The sequence below is a fragment of the Peromyscus eremicus genome, chromosome 18 (assembly GCF_949786415.1).
Source record: "Peromyscus eremicus chromosome 18, PerEre_H2_v1, whole genome shotgun sequence".
In the NCBI taxonomy this organism is placed as follows: domain Eukaryota; kingdom Metazoa; phylum Chordata; class Mammalia; order Rodentia; family Cricetidae; genus Peromyscus; species Peromyscus eremicus.
The window spans coordinates 12,880,818-12,901,758 of NC_081434.1; the positions used below are offsets into that span (position 1 = coordinate 12,880,818).

General features: G+C 41.8%; 1 protein-coding gene across 1 annotated transcript in view; it reads right to left on the bottom strand.

Annotated features, from left to right (window-relative positions):
- The window catches only part of Ptprb (protein tyrosine phosphatase receptor type B), a 102,785-nt gene that overhangs the window by 21,466 nt on the left and 60,378 nt on the right, over positions 1-20,941 (bottom strand). Inside the window, 6 exon segments of the mRNA XM_059245799.1 lie at positions 965-1,228; positions 4,691-4,960; positions 5,392-5,655; positions 6,491-6,754; positions 15,359-15,622; positions 19,915-20,178. Of these exon segments, the coding sequence (XP_059101782.1) occupies positions 965-1,228; positions 4,691-4,960; positions 5,392-5,655; positions 6,491-6,754; positions 15,359-15,622; positions 19,915-20,178 (1,590 nt within the window).

Genomic DNA, 20,941 nt, shown 5'->3' on the forward strand with positions numbered 1-20,941 from the left:
TATTGATATATGACACTGATAACAACGGTAACATCTAGGCAATGCTGTTTGTGGTCTGAGCTAATCACAGCTTTCTTTTAGTCCTTTTGGTGGACAAATAGAACATTTCCATTAAATGCCTTTAGGGTGCTGTCTTCACGTGTCTCCTCTCACCCTCAGATCTCAGCTGAAAAAAAAATCCCTCTGTTTAAAGTAGTGTCCTGTCTTACTAAGCCATGGTCTACACATGCTCATTTCATGGAATTTTTCAAAGTCATCTCCCTTTAAAATCCTGACCCTCTCCTTTCCTCTCCTCTCACATGGGGCTCTCTAAGGCCAGGAGCCTATCTTTCTTGGTCATTGCCATTTTCTAAGAGTTGTTACCTGGCCCCTCAAAGCACTGAGGAACAGTTGTCAAATGAGGAAGAAGTGAAATAAGAATTAACTTGTTTCTAGCCCAGAGAGATTTTTGTCTCCTGTTTTCCTGGAACTCTTGTTCATCTTAGCTAGGGCTCCATTTCCAACACAACAGTGGTCAGTGTGTGTGTGTGTGTGTGTGTATGTGTGTGTGTGTGTGTGTGTGTGTGTGTGTGTGTGCATTCCTGTGTGTGTATGTGTGATTTGTAGTTGACCTTCTGTGGACCTGCTCTGCCTTCCATCTATTCCCTGTAGGAAGATGCAGGGCATAGCTTGACTGGAGTCGTGAGGCGTTACAACCCTCGTTTGAAGAGTTTGCTGGCAAGCAGAGAAACTGGGTTAGTTTTTCACAAACCCCATCAGACAAATAAGTGGAGGCCCAGGAACACAAGCCAGTGGAATAAGTAGACACAACTCACACCTAGCCTGAGTTAGGGTCAAAGGTTTCAAGGTCAGACATTCCTATGAAGCTCTACTCTGAACAGAATGGGGACAGGAGAACAAGTCAGGACTGACCCAGTGGATACTGTGATGCCTCCCTCCCAGTCCATCCCTGCTTGGGTCTCACCTGTCCTGCCGAATATAAAGGACTCATTGGACAGTTCCCCGCTGTGCGTGACAATCACCATCTTGTACATCCGGCCTTGTAGCAAGTTCTGGAAAGAGAAGCTCTGGACTAACGGGTCGACTTGAGCTCTTTCCTGAAGTGTTTTGTCTGGGTTGTACAGAAAGATGTTGTACCAGCTGAGCTCACCCTCCGAGGCAGTCCAGCTGAAGGACAGGTGTCTCGTGGAGTTCTCTGTGATCTTCAGATTGGTGACAGCCGCCGGGACTGGAAGAGTCAAGGAACAAGAGAATGAGTCAGCATTTTGGCATGTCCCTGACACAGTCCAGGATCAACACCTTGGTGGACACATTCAACCCCAAACGCGTGCATCATTCCTGCCTTTAAGATATGTTGCCTTCCAATAGATGCGAACAGCAGCCTCCTAGGGTGGGTTTTCCCTAAGAGACCTTGGTGAGAGCCCTTTCCAGTTCACGTTTCTGTCTCTGATTTTGACAGGTTTGTGCTCCAGACAAGCTCTGATTGGCCTATCCAAATACCCACTCCATCTAAGAACTGCTGGAGCGAGTGAAGGGGCTTGTCCTGCAGATCCAAAGCTGCAGGATCTTTATGATACAGAGTAACAACAGGATAGCTGAGAGAATTCTCAGTGAGGATCCAGTATTGATAGTGTAGCAGAAGCCAGAGACCTTTAACCAGATCAATGACTCATTGCCGTAAACATATATAAGTAAAGCTGTTTGGGCAAAAGGTATAAATATGTGACAGTGTGACACACCGTAGCTACCATGGTGAAAATTTTTTTAACTCTTACTTTTATTTTTAATTTTTTTTGTTTTCTTTTGGTGGGGGAGGTAGCAAGGGTGGAGGACAGATATGGAGGAATGGGGAGATGAGTGAGATTGAGGTGCATGACGTGAAATTCACAAAGAATCAATAAAAAAGTAAAAAGCCAAACCAACCAAACAAACAAACAAACACAAACACACAATAACCCACACACAGAAACCAATCCAACCCCCTAAAGAGCTATTTGATCATATCCTTTGTCTATTATAAGTGAAATAATTTGTGGGTTTTGTTGTTAAATGTTCAAATTCATTATACATTCTGGATGAAAATCCTTTGTCAGATAAACAGTGTCACCAACATTTCCCTAATTCTTTTGGCTGCTGCTTCATTATGGTGACTGCTTATTTTGTTGTATAGAAGCTTCTCAATTTCATATAACCTCCCCAGCTCCATCTCCCCCCACTTCCCTCCCCCACCCCTACTTCCACCCCCACCAATAATTGTAATTGGCCACACTGGTGTCTTGAATTGTTTTCCTGTTGTCTTGATAGATTCAGGTCTTACAATGAAGTCTGTGAGGCTAGCCATGCTGGTGCGTGCCTTTAATCCCAGCACTCAGACCAGGCCAGTCAAGGTTACATAGTCAGACACTGTCTCAAAAACAAACAAACAAAACTCCCAACCAATTAGGTCTTTGATCCATTTTGAGCTTATTTTTGTACAGGGAGGGATATATGGTCCATGTTTCAATCTCTCCTTGTAGATACTCCATTTTCTAAGCACTATTTATTAAAGGGAGTGTTGCCTTTTACCCAGTAATGTTCTTGGCACCATTGCTAAGAGTCAGTTGGCTGCAAATATGTGAGGTTATTTCTATATGCTTCATTGAAATCCATGGATTAGTATGACTATTCTTTATGGCACTGTAATGCTGTTTTGATTACTATGGCTTTAGAGTATATTTTAAAGAGAGCTAGTATTATACCTCCAGCTCTGTTCCTTTTACTCAAGATTGTCTTAGCTAGTTTTCTATCTTTTGTGCTTCTGTATTAATTTTAGAATGTTTTTCTAGTTCTGTGAAACATGCCATTGGTATTTTGATGGGTACTGAACTGAAGCTGTAAATCACGTTAGGTGGATGGATATTTTGGCAATATTCTTCCTTCCCTATAACCAATGAATGTGAGAGGTCTTTCCAATTTTGAGTTTGTGTTTCCTTTTCAATTCCCTTTACCAGAGACTTGTAATTGCCATGGTAGAGGCCTTTCACTCTCTTAGGTAAATTCCTTTCTGTGTATCTTGCTTTCTTTGTAACTATTGTGAATGGCATTCTGTTCATTATTTCCTTTTTTAGGAGTTTTGTTATGATACACTAAAATGTTTTGATTTTTGTTTTTGTACGCTGACTTTGTATCCTGCAGTTTTACTGAATTTGTTTATCAAGTCTAACAGTCTTCTGTGGACTCTAGAGGTTTATTATTTTTTAAATAGGTAAAATCATAACCACAAGCGGTAATAATTTAACTTTCACCCTACTTGTGTGGTTTTTCCTTTCCTTTCTTTCTCTTGCTAACTAACTCCGAGTAATACTTCTGGTACCATGTTGGATGAGGGTAGTGGGGCTACACATCTTTATCTTGTTCTAGAGCAGTGGTTCTCAACCTGTGGGTCTCGACCCCTTTTGAGGGTTGAACGATTCTTTCACAGTCACCTAAGAGCATTGGAAAACACAGATATTTACATTACAATTTATAATTGTAGCAAAACTACAGTCATGAAGTAGCAACGAAATAATTTTATGGTTGGCGGTCGGTCACCACAGCCTGAGGAGCTATATTAAAGGGTTGTAGCATTAGGAAGGTTGAGAACCACTGTTCCAGATCTTAGTGAAAAGTTCAGCTTTCCTCTCAGTATGATGTTGGCCAAATGTTATGTATGGCTTTTATGTATTGGCTCCTAGATCCAATTTGTGCACTTTTTTTTTTTTTATCATGAGCAGAAGTTGAATGGCATTGAATGCTTTTCCTGTATTATGGAGAGCTTATACACAGATCTGCAGGTGTTGAACTGTTCTAGCATCCGCAGGGAAATCCTCTGGTTATGATGAACAGTCTTATTTGGTCTTGTTGGGTTAGAACTGCTAGCGTTCTGCTGAGTTTTGCGTCTATGTTCACTAGAGATGTTAGTCTATCAGCTTGTTTTTTCTTGTATCCTTCTCTGGCTATGGCATCTGTTAAAATGACTTTGGAAGAATTCTCTCTGTTTCTGACTTTTGGACTACTTTGAGAAGAGCTGGTTTTAGCGCTTCTGGCTGGTTGGAGGGGCTCCCAAGTGACTGGCTACAGACGAGAAAGCAGCAGAGAGCCACCGAGGCAGAAAAACGTCAGCACTGGCTCCTTGTTAGGTTGAGGCTGGCCCTCAGGGAGCTGGCTGAGGGACAAGGCAGTGGCAGGGAACCATGGTAACTGCTCTGCGGTGGCCGCTTGAAGTCCTGGAACAAGAGTCCTCCAAAGTTGGAGGGAGCCGATGAGGACAGAGACAGATACGGTGGTTGAAAAGAAAGAATGTCTCCCTTGAAGAACCTAGAAAGAATGTTGTTACCACCTGACAGCTTATTTTAACCCCACTTTCTGACTTTGAGGATGATATGCTAATGCATTTGCACTCTTTCAAACGATCAAGTCTGTAGCCACGTTGGCTGAGCCAATAGTAAACTAACAGCACAGGTTTTAGTGACAATCCAGAGCTGGAGTATGGTGTGCTAAAGCCTGTGTGGACTGGCTGGCTGATGTGGAAGTGTGGAGTCGGGATGGACTCGACTACTGTGTCAAGAGCTATACATCTTCTCCCAGCATGGCCTCGCTCCCTCACCTTACAGCGTCTCCACCGCGGCAGACAAGGAGAGAGCTGGACCAAACATGACCTTGTATTACCTACCTGTTCGGCCTTCAGCCTGGACTTCCTTGCTAAAGAGGCCTCCGCTGACGGTGAGGATCTGCATCTTGTATTTCTTGCCGGGCGTCAGATCTTCAAATTTGTGCTGCTTAGCGGTAGCCGGCTCCGACGTGTTGCTCAGGAGAACCCCATTCTCATTTAGAAGCAGGATATCGTATCTTTCCGCCACACCGACAGCTTTCTGCCAACTTAGCGTTAAGGAGTTACTGCTGTAGGCATTGTCTGCGGCGACTCCCTGGACAGACGCGGGGACTTCGAAGAAACAAGAAAAGCAAGAAAATTCAGGTTCGACTATTCAGGGGAAAATACTCAATTAAGGAAAAATCCTCTAAAACCAAAGCGCACAACTACGCTTTCTTTCCTTAAAAATAATTTTGAAAAAAACAAATGAAATTTTGGAAAGTGCATAGTTCTGAAGAGTTCTGTTTATAAATAAAGTTTGAAACATCTTTTAGCAAGTGTACATTTTCCCCAAGCACATTTAATTAAAAAAAAAACTCTATTAAGACAAAAAAGTACAAAGCAAAGATGAGAAATGCTTATGAAACTGCCGTGAAATGTACACATTTAGGTAGTTTTTAAATTAGATTTTCATCAGTTTGCTAAGTCCATTCGTTCACTGTTCTATTGCAGAGAACCATGGAGCACTCTACTATCTGGGTCTTCACCAGCTATGAGCTCACCTGTCTGCCCGGGTGCATCTATCTGGTTGCTCAGGGACCCACTGACAGAAGCAATGGAGATCCTGTACTTGGCCCCGGCTTCCAGCCTGTGAAAAGTGTGCTCTGAGACGTGCTTAGAGATAGTCTGAGATTGAACCTTCTCATTCTGCCTGAATGCTGACACCACATAGGAGTCAACATCTCCACTACCAGGGGTCCAGGTTACCATCAATCTATCTGTGGCTCCGTCGGCAGAAATGTGAATATTTTTGACAGTACTGGGAACTGGAAAAGAAAAGAAATTTAAAAACCATCATTTAAAAAAAATGAACTGTGAGAATATTCAACTAAAGTTTCCAAGCTACTCTGGGATGTGGTTCAATGATACAGAACATGCAAGGCCTTGGGCTCCATCCCTAGAGCCTCCCTAGGTTATGCTTTTGAATAGTTTATCATTTCTGAAAGAATGCATGTGGAAAAAAATACCAATTCCCCCCCCACCTCAACTCTTCTGCTGGAACAGAAGTTAATGGGAGAAAGTTCAGATGCAGATCAAGAAATGAAAACATTAGCCATATATTGAGAGGTGGTTAGACTGTCTCTATCCAAGACTTGGTTTTCTTATTTTCTAGCTATGTGATAATAGGCAAATTATTTAACCTCTATAAATTTCTTCATAAGAAAAAAATGTCAATGGTGATGATAGTAATGAGTCATAGGTTTATGAAGACTGGACAGGATATATATTGCTGTGGGGCTGTCCCCCAATAAGCTATCAACTTAATTATTAAATAAGTATGATAGTTACTAAAAGAATTCCAAAGAACTGACACCCCAGCAGGAGAGTTATTTACTAAATATATAATATAATCTGTGTGTCCCAGAAGCCCCAATTAGGCACATCCATTCAGTGTTATTTCTCGGAAAGATTCCTTGCCACATCCACATCATAATATACTTTTGTTAATCTTGCCTGACAATATCATTATCACTCTCAGGACAACGTTATGCTTCTTACAATCCCTCATTTATCTAAGTCTTAATCTAAATACTTGCATTATCTAAGATCTTAAATACATCACTGTGTCCACTCAGGCTCAAGAACAGTACTTCAAATTACCCGTGAGGCCCTCAATGAAGGCTGACTGCTGAACATCGCCACTGATGGTCAGGACAAGGATTTTGTAATGGCGCCCTGGTATGAGGGCAGTGAACTGATACTCAGTTGCAGTGTTCACAAGGTGAATAGGAGGAAAGACCTTCATATCATTGAAGAGCAGCTGGACCTCATACTGGTCAACGTCCCCACTGGCTAGTGACCAAGTCACATGGAGGTTTTCAGTGCTCCTGTTGAGAAGTCTGAGGTCCTTCACAGGCTCTGGGACTAGGGAGAGAAATGAAAAGATATTTGAGGAATGGGACCGATCAAGTTTACCTACACAATCTATGAATCCCACTCAAGGAACTGCCAAACATCTCTCTCCCCCTGGAAAATCTTGAGTTACTTCATGCATAATTAAGTAAGAAAAATTGAAAGCAACTACTTAAGTTGTGATTCCCCCCCCCCCCCGACATAAATCTTATGTTACATGTTGGTAGAATATAATTATAAGATGAGTTATGCTCTCAGTCAGAAGATAAAACAAGATGTCTAGAATTTTAATGTCTTGATGCAAGAAGACAGGGAAGAAAAATGAGACACGTGTTTTTTTTCCTCCATCACTCTGCTTGCTTTTATCTACCAATAAATATTCTATAATAGTAGGCCATTGCTTAGCTGAATGATGTAAGCCCAATGTAGAGATCCACAGAGGTTTCCTAGTGAGAACTTACTCAGGGTCTGAGAATCTGAGCTTGCTTTACCCAGCAGGGCTGCATAAGGGGATGATTTGACCACGGGCATGATTACCAGGTGTTTGGAAGGGTCTGCACGTGGCTGTGTGGTGCACTTTGATCTAGCAAGGAGGTCGTTTGCCTTGCTCCTCGGCATTGTTATAAAAAATCCTTTCGAATAAATGGAAAAGGATGTTGGGTATTGACCCAGGTCCTCCCAAAGCTATCTAGTGTTTCTGTCTTTCTCCTCTTCACTATCTATCTAATGTTTTCTTATCCCTCTTTCCTCCTCATAAGAAACCTTGAAAAGGTGGGAACCGGCCTCCCACAGAGGGTACCAGAACTTGGGACTTGGGTACAGAGGTATTTAAGTACTTGGTACTTGGGTCCTTACTTAAGAGAGAGAAGGGGGCACCATGGAAGCAGCTGTACATGTCCAGTTATGAATTAAGGTTAAGGCAATGGTATTCTATTTTTCGGGAGTAAAACTGTATATAGATAAAGCAGAGTGGCTAAAAGTTAAGCCGAAGCAAGCAGTGAAAATTAGGCTGCAGCAAGTATCTCTCTGTCTAAATTTCTTCTCTCTCTCTCTCTCTCTCTCTCTCTCTCTCTCTCTCTCTCTCTCTCTCTGTTTCTGTCTCTGTCTCTCTGTCTCTCTGTCTCTCTCAATTTCTATCTACTAAATTAGGTAAAATTACAGGTTTTTTTTTTTTTTTTTACACCTGTCAGAATGGCTAAGATCAAAAACACTAATGATGACAGTCAGTGTTGGAGAGGATGCGGAGCAAAGGGAACTCTCCTCCACTGTTGGTGGGAATGCTAACTTGTACAACCACTGTAGAAATCAGTATGGCAGTTTCTCAGAAAACTGGGAATCGATCTACCTCAAGACCCAGCCATACTACTCTTGGGCATATATCCAAGGAATGCTCAATCATACCACAAAGAAACATGCTCAACTATGTTCATAGCAGCACTATTTGTAATAGCCAGAACCTGGAAACAACCTAGATGCCCGTCAACCGAAGAAGGGATTAAGAAAATGTGGTACATATACACAATGGAGTACTACTCTGCAGAGAAAAACAATGACAGCATGAAATTTGCAGGCAAATGGATGGAACTAGAAAATATCATCCTGTGTGAGGTAACCCAAACCCAGTAGGACAAACATGGTGTGTACTCACTCATAGGTGGATACTAGCTATAAAGCAAAGAACAATCAGACTGCAACCCACAGAACCAGGGAGGCTACATAGCAGGGGGGACCCTAGCATGACTGTGGCTTAGAATAAGTTTTGGTTTTACTCAAAACAAACAAACAAACAAATAAACAAAATTACAGGGTTTAGGTATAGGGATATGGTATAGGAATGAACTTAGGGTAAGAGTAGAATTTCCCTAGTGCCAGACCTGGTGCACAGAAAAGTGTGTCCAGAAATGAGCAGCCACTGCGGTCTTAGCAATCTGAGAAAGAAAAGCCAATATGGGGCAGGGAAATAGTAGGCAGATGTTTGTATATTTACTTGTAGAGTTTGAAAAATACGAGAGTTAAGGCAGAACAGCAATAAGTACAGAGGTTCTTGGAGTTCACAGAGGAACTGTGTCCTTGGTTTTCCGACTATGGGACTCTGGATGCAGACTCATGGGGGAGAATCAGAGTCGAAATGCAACAATGTTTTGAGGAGCATGGGCCAGAAAAGATCCCAGTGGAAGCTTTTGGCCTGTGAGCACTAATTTGGAATAGTTGGGATCTGAGTCCTGAGCAGCAGGGGGGAATTTTCCCTGAGGTGGACATAAGAGAAACAAAATCTTCTGTTTTGCTGGAGCTGCTGCTAGATGGGGATGCTTTTACAAAATCCTTCAATCAGCGTCAGTTCCCTTTTGGCCACGAAGCTGAGTTTAAGGAACAGAAGTTTTAGGATGAGACAAGGGAGGAGCTGAAAAGCTTGGGAGATTTAGTAATTTCTCTTTCTGAAAAACTGGAGGCTCTTCAGGTCTCCCCTTATCAGAAGGGTACTCATCTTCCTTCTGTAGTGGCAGAATTAGACTCACCTGGGGGGGGGGGGTCTATCAGAATGGAAAAGTTGCCCATAGTTGCCCTATCACAAAAAACCTCCTGGAGCATGGCAAACCCTCTCTGCTAGTCCTGTGTCTCCCTTTTAAGCCAGTATTAGAGAAGCAGCTGGCAGAGGGGAGGAGGTGCAAGGATTTCAAATATTCCCTGTGATTGAGCAGCAAGACGCCCAGGGTAATATCATGTCGGTGCATGTTCTGATTCCATTTAAACAACTTAAGGAACTAAAAACGCATGCAACCAGTATGGCCCGACCACCCTGTTTACATTTGCTTTGTTAGAAAGCCTAGGTCTAGAAGCCTTGCCTCCTGGGGATTGAGAACAGATGGCCAGAGCTTGCCTGTCAGGCAGAGATTATTTACTGTGGAAAAGCGAGTTTGTAGAGCAATGTCAGGCCACAGCTGAAATAAATTGTGTCCAACAGATTCCCATTACTTTTGATATGCTTACTGGAGAAGGTCTTTATTGGGAGACAGGTCAGCATTTAAATTTTGATGTGGCAGTGTATGCTCAGGTTAATGCAGCTGCCCAAAGGGCCTGGAATAAGCTTCCATCATCTGGAAGACAGACTGAGGATTTATCTAAGATAAGGCAAGGGCCTGATGAATTGTTTCAGAACTTTGTCTCTAGGCTAATGCAGACAGCAGGCAGGTTAATTGGGGATTCAGAAACTGGACTTTTGCTTGTTAAACAGCTCACCTATGAAAATGCTAATGCCACTTGTCAGGCTGCTTTGAGACCTTTTAGAAAGAAAGGAAACATCTCTGACTATGTTCAACTTTGCTCAGATATAGGGAGAGCCCTTGTATAATCAGGAGATAGTCATGGCTGCAGCAGTACAGGGAAAAAACAGTCAAGGATGTTCTTTACCAGCAAAGAAATTATGGCTCATGGCAAGGGGGAGCTGTCAGAACACTGGGAAGCTGCTTTTGGTGTGGCCAGATGGGACACCAGGTCAAGAGGTGTCCTGAATGGGGAAAAAGCTTAAGGGCAAATAAGTAACCTGGATTGTGCCTGAGATGCAAAAGAGGGAAGAAATGGGCTAGTGAATGTCTATCAAGGATGGATACCCAGGGGAATCCTTTTCAGGAAAACAGATGGAGGGGCCAGCCCCAGGCCCTAACAGAGTAGATTTCTGGAGTAATTCTGCAGTCTGTCTCCCAGCAAAGAAATTTACTCAGGACCTCTACCGAGCAACCCCAGGCAGTGCTGTATTAGATCTCAGCTCTTCCATCTATACAGTTTTGACTCCTGAAATGGGGATGTAGACCCTCCCCACTGGTATTTATGGGTTTTTGCTGGAAGGCACTGTAGGGTTATTGCTGGGGGAAAGTAGTACCACCATGCAGGGGATGTTTATTGCTCCTGGAATAAATGGTGCTGATTACATTGGAGAAATTAAGGTGATGACTCACTCACCTAAGGGAATATCTGTAATAAAAACAGGCCAGAGACTTGCACAGTTAATTTTGCTTCCTCAGGTGCAAACAAGAAATCCAGTTAAAAGGGATGAAAGAGAAGAAGCTGGATTTGGTTTATCAGATGCCTATTGGCTACAAGCCATAGGTCACAGCATCCAGAACTCACTTTGGTTATAAACGGAAAAAGCTTTGGTCTTCCAGACATGGGTGTGAATCTGTCTGTTATTACTGCTAGTCAATGGCCTTCCATGTGGCCAAAGATGGAAACTATGACACAGCAGTAAGGGATTGGTCAAACTCAGTGTCCTGAGCACAGTAGCAATGAACCTTCCTGGAAAGATGAGGAAGATCATGAAGGAATTTTTTGGCTATACATTGTCCCTCACTTGCCTGCAAATTTGTGGGTTTGAGATGTTATGAGCTGTATGGGAATATATTTATATAGTCCCAACACAGTCATCACTAAACCAAAGGTTCCTGACCAGGACTTGGTAAAAAATAGTGATGGTCAAATGTCATCTTTGCTCTCTAAAGAAAGGACTAATGGGGATGGATTAGAGTATTTTAGGAAGGGTTATTGAATAGCCTGTACTCCATGCAGATCCTATAACTTAGAAATCTGGCCATCCGGTGTGGGTAGATCAATAGCCCCTAACAGAAGAAAAAAAAAATACAAGCCATCCATCAGTTAGTACAGGAACAGTTGGATGGTGGCCATATTGAGCCCTCTAATTCTCCCTGGAATTCTCCTATCTTCCTGATCAAAAAGAAGTCAGGGAAATAGAGATTATTACAGAATTTAAGAAAAATTAATGAAGTCATACAGCCAATGGGAGCTTTGCAGCCTGGATTCCTATAGCTATACAAAAGGATATTTATAAAATTATTTTGGATTTAAAAGATTGTTTCTATACCATCCTTTTGGCTCCTCAAGATTGTCAAAGATTTGCATTTAGCATTCCATCAGTTAATTTTAAAGTGCCCATGAAAAGATTTCATTGGAAGGTTTTGCCCCAGGAAATGGTAAATAGCCCAACATTGTGTCAGAAATTTGTAACTCAAGCAATCCAAAAGGTTAAGATCAGTTTCAGCAAGTTTATATTATTCATTATATGGATGATATTTTGCTTACGCATAAAGATGAAGAAATTTTGTTTGATACCTTTGGATAGCTTCAGCATTGCCTCACCCATGCATGGTTAATTATTGCTCCAGAGAAAGTGCAGACAGCTACCTTTTCAGTATCTAGGAAATATATTATTTCCCAAGGAATTAAAGCCTCAAAAAATGGAATAAGAAAGGAAGGGTTAAAAACTTTGAATGATTTTCAAAAGTTATTAGGGGACATTTAATGGCTATGACCTTATTTAAAATTATCTATCGGTGATTTGGACTTTTTAAAAGGAGATAGTGATCCTAATTCACCCAGACAATTAACTGAAAAAAGTAGACAGGTTCTTTTATAGATTGAGAGTGTTATTCAAAACCAGCAAGTATGATATATTAATTATGATCTACCTTGGCATGCATATATCTTGCTCTCTAGACATACTCCTACAGCAGTATTATGGCAAAATGGTCTTCTTTCATGGTTACATCTTCCTGTTTCACCAGCTAAGGCATTAAATCCATATTATGAAGCTGTAGCTTGTTTGGTACAGAAAAGCAGGATTGAATCTGGACATTATTTCGGTAAAGAACCAAGTGTGATCAGTGTTTCTTTCACAAAACAGCAAATTGATTGGCTTTTTCAAATAATTATTCTTGGGCAATTGCCTTTTCTCAGTTTTTTAGGTCAAACTGATAATTAGTTTCCAGTTGATCAATTGTTACAATTCACCCAAATACATTCATTTATATCTCCTAAGGTTGTGATGAAAGATCCCATAAGAGATGCTATGCTAGTTTTTACTGATGGTTCCTCCAATGGGAGAGCTACTTATGTTATCAATGGCAAAAGTTACATAGTTCAAACAACTCCAGCTTCAGTGCAGATAGTAGAATTGACAGCGGAGACTACAGCTTTTCTGTTTCTTGTAGATAGTTCATTTAATTTATATATAGATAGTCATTATATTTATAGAGCTCTTCAAGTTATAGAAACTGTTCCATGCATTGGGACTAGTAACACTCAGGTTAAGAGGCTGTTTTAAAAAATTCAAGATGCTATTCACCAAAGAAAGCTACCATGCTTTGTGGGTCTCATTAGAGCCCATTCCAATCTTTCTGGCCCTTTAGCTGATAGTAATGTGTCAGCTGACAAATTAACATGGATGATCACCTTATCCTAAGTAGAATTAGCTCAATAGTCACATGCTTTTCATCATCAAAACAGCAAAAGTCTAAGAAAGCAATTTAGTCTTACTAAAGAAGTTGCTCGATAGATAGGTAAACAATGTGTGGTATGTCCAAAGTATTTTCCTATACCTCACTTAGTGGTAAACCCTCAAGGTCTTCTTCCTAATCATTTATGGCAAATGGATGTCACTCATATTGTAGAATTTGGCAAATTAAAATATGTACATGTGACCATCAACACTTATTCAGGATTTTTAATGGCCAGAGCAGTCTGGAGAAGCTACAAACCATGTGATTGCACATTGCCTGAAATGTTTCTCCTATATGGGGACACAAAATATTATTAAAACTAATAATATTTCTGGATATAGTAGTAAAGCATTTCAGCAATTTTGTTCCCAATGGCAAACTGAGCATAAAATAGGCATTCCTTATAATCCTCAAGGACAAGGCATCATTGAAAGCACCCATGGCAGTCTCAAGATGCAGCTTCAAAAAACTGAGAGTGGGAAATTGCACCCTCAGTCACCACATAATGCACTGAATCATACTCTTTTCACTCTGAATTTTTTGAATGTGGATGTCCATGAGCAATCTACTGTGGATAGATTTTGGCATGATGGCACCCGAGTGACTTTTGTTCAGGTGAAATGGAAATATCCTTGCTCAGGATTATGGAAGGGTCCCGACTCTGTTTTAATACGAGATTGAAGGCATGTTTGTGCTTTTTCACAAGATGAAAATGAAGCTCCATGGCTGCCTGAGCACTTGGTGCGGTGAGTGGAACAGAGGAATGTCAGCTCTGATGACACCATAGCTGCTGGTGTTCCTCTAGAGGAGTTGGAGTGAGAGCAGCTGAATCAGTGTTCTTGATCCACTGATGTTCCACCCTGCAGTCTGGGGAAAGCAGGAGACTAAGGAATGCCACCCCCCCAACCCCAGACTGCTGAGAAGGAGTTTGGGATAAAGGTTTTGTCACTATTTGGTAATCAAGGACTGAGACTGTGAAAGCTAGAATGTAAATGGAGCCCAGAGCCACACCACTTCTGGTTGCTAGCAGCAAACCACTGTGTGGCTCCTTTAAGAGACAGTTTCCTGACTCCTACTAGCTGAGCAGAAAGCTTTTCAAAGAGTTTTACAGCTGCTCAGTACAATAACTCCACCTTCACCCTAGGGTAGCTCTCCTAGGGAAGGCTACCGAAAAACGCAGAGACTTGTTTGGACTGGGTTGTTGCACTGCAACAAGCTTTGGCAATGGGACTGCTATACAAAGACCCCAGAGACACTGATGAGTTAGACTCTGATTTCAAACTTTCAGGGGAACTTTATTTATTTATTTATTTATTTATTTTGGTTTTTCGAGACAGGGTTTCTCTGTGTAGCTTTGCGCCTTTCCTGGAACTCACTTTGGAGACCAGGCTGGCCTCGAACTCACAGAGATCCGCCTGGCTCTGCTTCCCGAGTGCTGGGATTAAAGGCGTGTGCCACCACCGCCCGGCTCAGGGGAACTTTAAAACTGCTGTCAGAACTGACTTTGAACTTCAAACTTCAGAAATGTAGCAGTTTTTTTATTTCACCTACAATTTTAACTGTGGTGACTCATGATTCATGTACCCTCTGTCCTGTTAGAAGAAAATATAAGCAGTTCTGTTAAGAGATCACTTCCAGATGTTTGCTAAAGTTTGTAAAGTGTAAGTAGTCCTGTTGAGAGTTTGCTTTTGGATGTAAGTTTGTAAGAATTGTAAATATGTATTGTAATATTCTTGCTAGAATTATGTTAACCTGTTGATATTGATGAACTGTGGTTTGGTGAAGCTAAGGGAGTCTTTAGGTTTGATGTGGTTGCATCAGGAGTTTACAGATTTATTTGATGCAGTTGCATCAAGAGTTTATTGATTTAAAAAAGAGCTTGGTGCAGCTGAGGCTGATATAGACATCTTAGACCCATTCAAAAATGATTTGACCACTGGTGTAGTTATTAGATGTTTGGAAAGGTCTACACTTGGCTGTGCAGTGTGCTTTAATCTAGCAAGGGGGAGGTCTTTTGCCTCATCCCTTGGCATTATTATAAAAAGCCCTTTTGAATAAATGGAAAAGGCCATTGGGTATTGACCCAGGTCCTCCCGAAGCTGTCCTTTGTTTCTGTCTTTCTCCTCTTTGCTATCTTTCTATCTAATATTTTCTTATCCCTCTCTCCTCCTTTTAAGAACCCTTGAAAAGGTGGGAGCTGGCCTCCCACAGCCTGAGATGAGAGTTATTGGGATTATAGTTGAGTAGTCAGAAAGCAGAAGAAACTCAGGATTTCCATGAACTTACTACTAGTCTGGTCACCTATACTTCTGATAACCCCTCCACTTACTTGTTCTTCCATTCCCTTGTTCACTAGCTTCATACTGTCCGCTTTTGGTACCGACTGTGACACTATACAGGCGTCCAGGGATGAGCTGAACAAATACACACTCGTTTTCTGACTTTGGAATGACTTTGGTTTGAATGAAGCTGTTTTTGTTTTTGATGGTGACTTCATAGTGGTCGAAGTCTCCGGTGGCATGGACCCAGGACACCTTTAAGTAGTCACTCCTGGCAGAGTTGCTGACGCTGATTCCCTGGACCTTGTCAGGCACTGGAAAAGAGAACAATGAAAGCTTGAGTGGTTCTGGGAGAGCAGCTGATCAATGATACCAACCTGAGACAATAAAACAAACAAGCTAGTTTTTATTGTGTGCATTTAAAAGAAAAATCTCAGACCTGTACATCACAAAGGGGAAATATGGTTATGTTACTTAAAATGACCTTTTAGCAAAACCTGATGAATACATTCTAATCTAATAATAACCAACAGAATGTCTCTTATAAGATGAAACATTAAAATAATAACTAGTGCCTAATATGAAGGATGGTGCAGATATTAATGACCATGGCATATCTTGGTGGCTCAAGTTGCCAAGAAAAAGAGGAAACTTGTATGAGTACATATATAAAGAGATGTTATGAGTCACTAGTCATCAAAGAAATTCAAACCCAGACCCCAGTGCAATGATATTCTGTTTTCCTTGGGCAAAATAGAAAACTGGACCCAGCCAGCTATGGGAGATGTCTTTCATGTCCTTCCACAGAGATTACATATTGAACTGTTGTGTATACACAGTGAACTATCACACAGTTCTCACAATTCATTTCTTATGAACTCGAAACACAGACCTTTGGGTCTCTTGCTTTTCATATAAAAATATGTACTGTGAGTGAATCTAAGCAACACAATGATAATTTTGAAAATTCAAGTCCCTGAAAGATTACATACTTCTTACATACATAAAATGCCTTCTTATGTTAAAACAACTGAGAAATTAAAGCCTTATTAAACTAGGACTGTACATAAGTAAGCTATGCAAGAAAGAGATGAGCATGATGAGTCAGGATGTTGGCTATCGTGGGATGGATTAGTTAGGCATGAACCATGTGATTGGATACAGATTACTGTCAATGTCCTAACTAGCTTTTATTTTAGGCAGCGGTTTCTCGTGCCATTTTAAATTCATAAAAATTACTAGCGAGATGCCTAGAAAAATCAAAGTGTCAACTGACGTGTTTTTTTTTTTTTGAAGCAAGAACTATGACTAATGCTATTTTGTCAACCTGAGTCTGTTTCCAATAGATATATAAACAAACGATTCCATGGGCCGATGTTTTCCTTCTCCATAAATAGGAGAATGCACTTTACTAGGAACACTGCAAAATGCAGCCGTTCTGGTGTTAAAGGATGGTCTAGTTTTCAATTTAGGGCTGAATTTTGATTCAAGAATAAATGACAAGTCCTCTTTCTCTTGTGTGTGGGGTGTATATACATGTCACATGGTGTGTGCGTGTGTGTGTGTGTGTGTGTGTGTGTGTGTGTGTGTGTGTGTGCTTGAGCAAATGTAGAAGCCGGAGATTAGAATGTTCCTTGACTTGTTCTCCACCTTATTTTTTGAGAGAGGCTCAGTCACTGAACCTAGAACTTGTCAATCTGGCTGGGCTGGCTGGCCAGTTATCTCCTCCTATCCGCTTGTCTCTGCCTCCCCCAGCCCAGGCCCAAAGCTCGACTGTCACAGATGTGTGGCACCATGCCAAGCTTTTATGTGGGTGCTAGACATCCAAACTCAGGTCCTCATGCTTGCGTGGCAGTCATTTTGCGACTGAGCCATCTCTGCCCCCGTGTCTACTTCTATTTGATTAGAAGCAGACATGGATATTCACAGGGGGAAGCATTGACAAGAGGCCTGTACTTGATCCGAGCACCAAGCCTCTCTTCCAATTAGCTGGGTTTTTTAGCTCGTTTGAACACCTCTAGGCCTGTAGGAGTTGGGTTTACGTCACAGGATGTCTGCTCTGGCATATGCCAAGCCCATGTCCTTTTCTTTTCCTTTCTCCCAAATCATAAAACAGCCAGAAACTCCATCATTTTGGGCACTTAAACCCTATTTTTTTTATGATGCTTTTATACAGGTTGTATTGATATCTTCTGTTGGATTATATTTACTGATCGGCTTTATATTAGAACAGAGTACACCACAGGTCTGGAACAAAGACAGGGCTTTACCTGAGACCAGTTAGAGTTCTGTCAGCATTTAGCCATGGCAGAGATGAGAAATTCTGAAATGGCACTGTAGGCACAGACTAAGAATGGTCGGTGATTTGACAACTTACTGAAGGCAAAGCAATTACTACAGGAAGGAGAAGTAGCCGAGCATGGTGCTAAGTCAATAAAGGACTCTGCAGGTGGAACTGGAAGTCATTTGTGAGAACTGTCTTAATGCACGGTGAGAGGATGTAACACAGGATTAGAAACATTGGTCTGTTCACCCACATGGAGGAGAAGAGCATTAGAAACGTTAAAGAGCATTAAGACAGCCAGCCTAAATCAGCCCCGCAGCAACTCAGACACGAGCCTCCTGTTAGAGTCATTGGCCTCTGTCAGTCAGGCACAAAATCCAAGTTCACACTGTTCAAGAGTCAAGATGCTGTTTTGAGCAGAAAATAGCTTTTCTCACATTTGGGAAAATCTTAGCAAAAGGCCTTGCAATATTAGAGTCATGTGGATAGAGAATTCTAGTGAGGTGGGTGGACAGGAAGCCACAGATTGGTAGTGAGGAGACATAACCTTAATTCCTAGTCAGTTTTAGGCCCCGAGTTGATCAATATGATGCTCAATAAGGCTACTCTGGGAGTGAAAATCGGCTCCTCAGGTCTAAGTCACAGCTGTAATTATCGGTATAATTAACTTTAGGTTATTTGGTGGTAGAGAAAAATCTCTGTTCCCTAATAGTGCTTCTAAGTCTGGTTTGATGTAATAGCTGAACTTTGCCACAGTTGAGACACGTGACCTTGGAAAAGCCACACTTGGTTTCTGGGACTTTCATGATCTCCAAATAAGAAGCCAGAAGGACCATTTCAATGGTAACCATGCAAGCAGGTGGCTCTTAACAGGGGACAGGAGGCACAAAGTCTATGAGATAGAAAGCTATGTACTTCATCCTCAAAGACGCAGGGGCTACAGTGATGGCTAAGAGGTCAAGAGTGCTTACTGCTCTTACCGAGGACCTGAATTTGTTTCCCAGCACCCGTACCAGCTGACTCACAACCACTCGCAACTCCAGCTCCAGGGGATTTGATACCCTCTACTAGACTTCATGAGCACCTGCACTCATGTGCATATATCCACGCAAAGACACACATAATTCAAAAATACTGAAAACAAGCATTAAAAGAAATTGCCGACCCTTTCTTACTCCTCACAACTTTATGGGTTACTATGTTTCTAGGGTCTCCTTGTGGGCAATCGGGTGGAAACCCTTGATTCTGATTGTTCATCTCCCAGGAAGGCACCAAGTTCCTACTTAGCCGCAGCATCTAGGCTCACTAACAGGATGACGTCATTGTCCCAGATGATCATGGGAAAAGAATAGTTTCAGGTGCAAGAGTCAACCCAGAGTCCAGTGGGAAAGACTTGACAAAATATTGATGTCAACCTTGAGCAGAAATTTCAGAAGTAAACCCCAGAAAAGTGTGAATGCATCGAGAAAAAACGGTGGCTGCCTATACTTAGTTCCTTCCGGCACATCAAAGACCTGTCGTTCATCTGCTAAGAATTTAGCTCCCTAGTCTAGGAACTATAAAGAGTACCATTTTTACCTTGTGTGCAAAGGAGGCACAGGAGTCTTGACTGACACGTATTTTGGGAAAGACTATAGAGCTGAGAGTTTTGTGGGCTCTGGAGTGAATCAGACCTAAGTTTAAACCCAAGATCTAAAACGTCCCAGGTGCTCAACAACAGTAATAAACAGTTGGGCAAACGACTTAACTTTCCTTTTTTTTTCATTTTTCTTTTTTAAAAATTTATGTGCATTGGTGTTTTGCCTCCATGTATATCTGTGTGAGGGTGTCGGGTCCCCTGGAACTGGAGTTACAGACAGGTGTGAGCTGCCATGTGGGTGCTGGGAATTGAACTCGGGTCCTCTGGAAGAACAGCCAGTGCTCTTAACCACTGAGCCATCTCTCTAGTCCCTGACTTAATCTTCTTAACACTTGGTTTCCTAATCTGTAAAATAAGAATAATAATGATTATCTCAGAAAGGACTGTGTAAGGATTAGTTAGTATATATGAACCCATGTTCCGGTACTCAAAGAACACTCCCCAAACAGAAATATTTATTGTCCTATTTAAATATAATATGTGTTCTGGCTATGAAAGTTAGGGCAATCTTCCTGTAAATGTAACATATTGAGGGTTTTTTTTTTCCAGTTAAAATAGAAAGACTCCAGAGCAATTTTGTGATGTTGACTGCCTTTTATCCAGGACCACTGCAGGTCCATGATGCTCAGAACCACACAGAACTGCTCTGTGTCTGTAGAGCCCTGTACCCTCACAATTCTTACCTGTCCGTTCTTCGCTGAAGGCGTGACTTGCGTAATCGCCACTCCTGGTGGTTATGGTCACATTGTAGAGGCGGCCTGGGGTGAGGGAGCTGAAGGAACACTCACTCACAGACTTGGCTATGATGAGGGACTGAACCACCTTGCCATCGTGGGAGAGGGTCACCACATAGTTATCCACATCCCCAGGCGCTGGTAGCCAGGAAACACTGAGGTAATCATTACGGCCGGAGTTGTTGACTGTTACTCCACTCACACTGGAAGGGACTGTGAGTTCAAAAAAGAGGAAGAATTCTTCTTCAGAGAAAACGGAATCAGAAATCTGAGTTAACTATTGTGCTCAATGAAAACTTAGACTGGGAGATCTGAGTTGATCCAGGGAGTTAAGGAGGTACCAGGATCTCTAGGGGCTTTGGGAAGACAAGCCATCTTTCACCAAAAGGCTAATGGAAAAAACCAACCAACCAACAAAAACCCCACAAGGAGGCCTTTTAGACGCCTCATAACCCAAGCATGCTGCCACTGTGACTACGGGGTGTCTGTGTAGGGAGTGTTTTAGGAGGCATTTTATGGGAGTATGCCGGGAGGGTCTTGGTGGGAAAGGGAACACAGATTTTAACAGTCCAAATTAATCACTTTGAACCAAACTCATTAAAACAAAAGCCAAACAGACAAAAACAAAGATACTTGAGAGTAAAGGAGAAAAATTCCTCGGATTTTCTGAAAAACTTAGACTTGGTTGCCTTTGAACTTTCGTGTGACCAGGTTTTTTGTTGTTTGTTTGTTTGTTTGTTTTATTCCTGGGGCGTTTAATAGAAAGTTCACCTGGAGGCTCTATCCCTTTGTAAAGCATTTTCTGCCCTCTAGTGGCCAGAAGCCTAAAAGCACATCCTGGAAGCCTGTCCATCTGTAGACTGGGCAGAGGAAGCTACAGCCAGGAAAACTATCTTTCCGAGGTCAGACATGATTATCCTTTGCTTGTATTAGTTAGAGATCAACACCACAAACATTTGCCAAGAAATGTCAAATA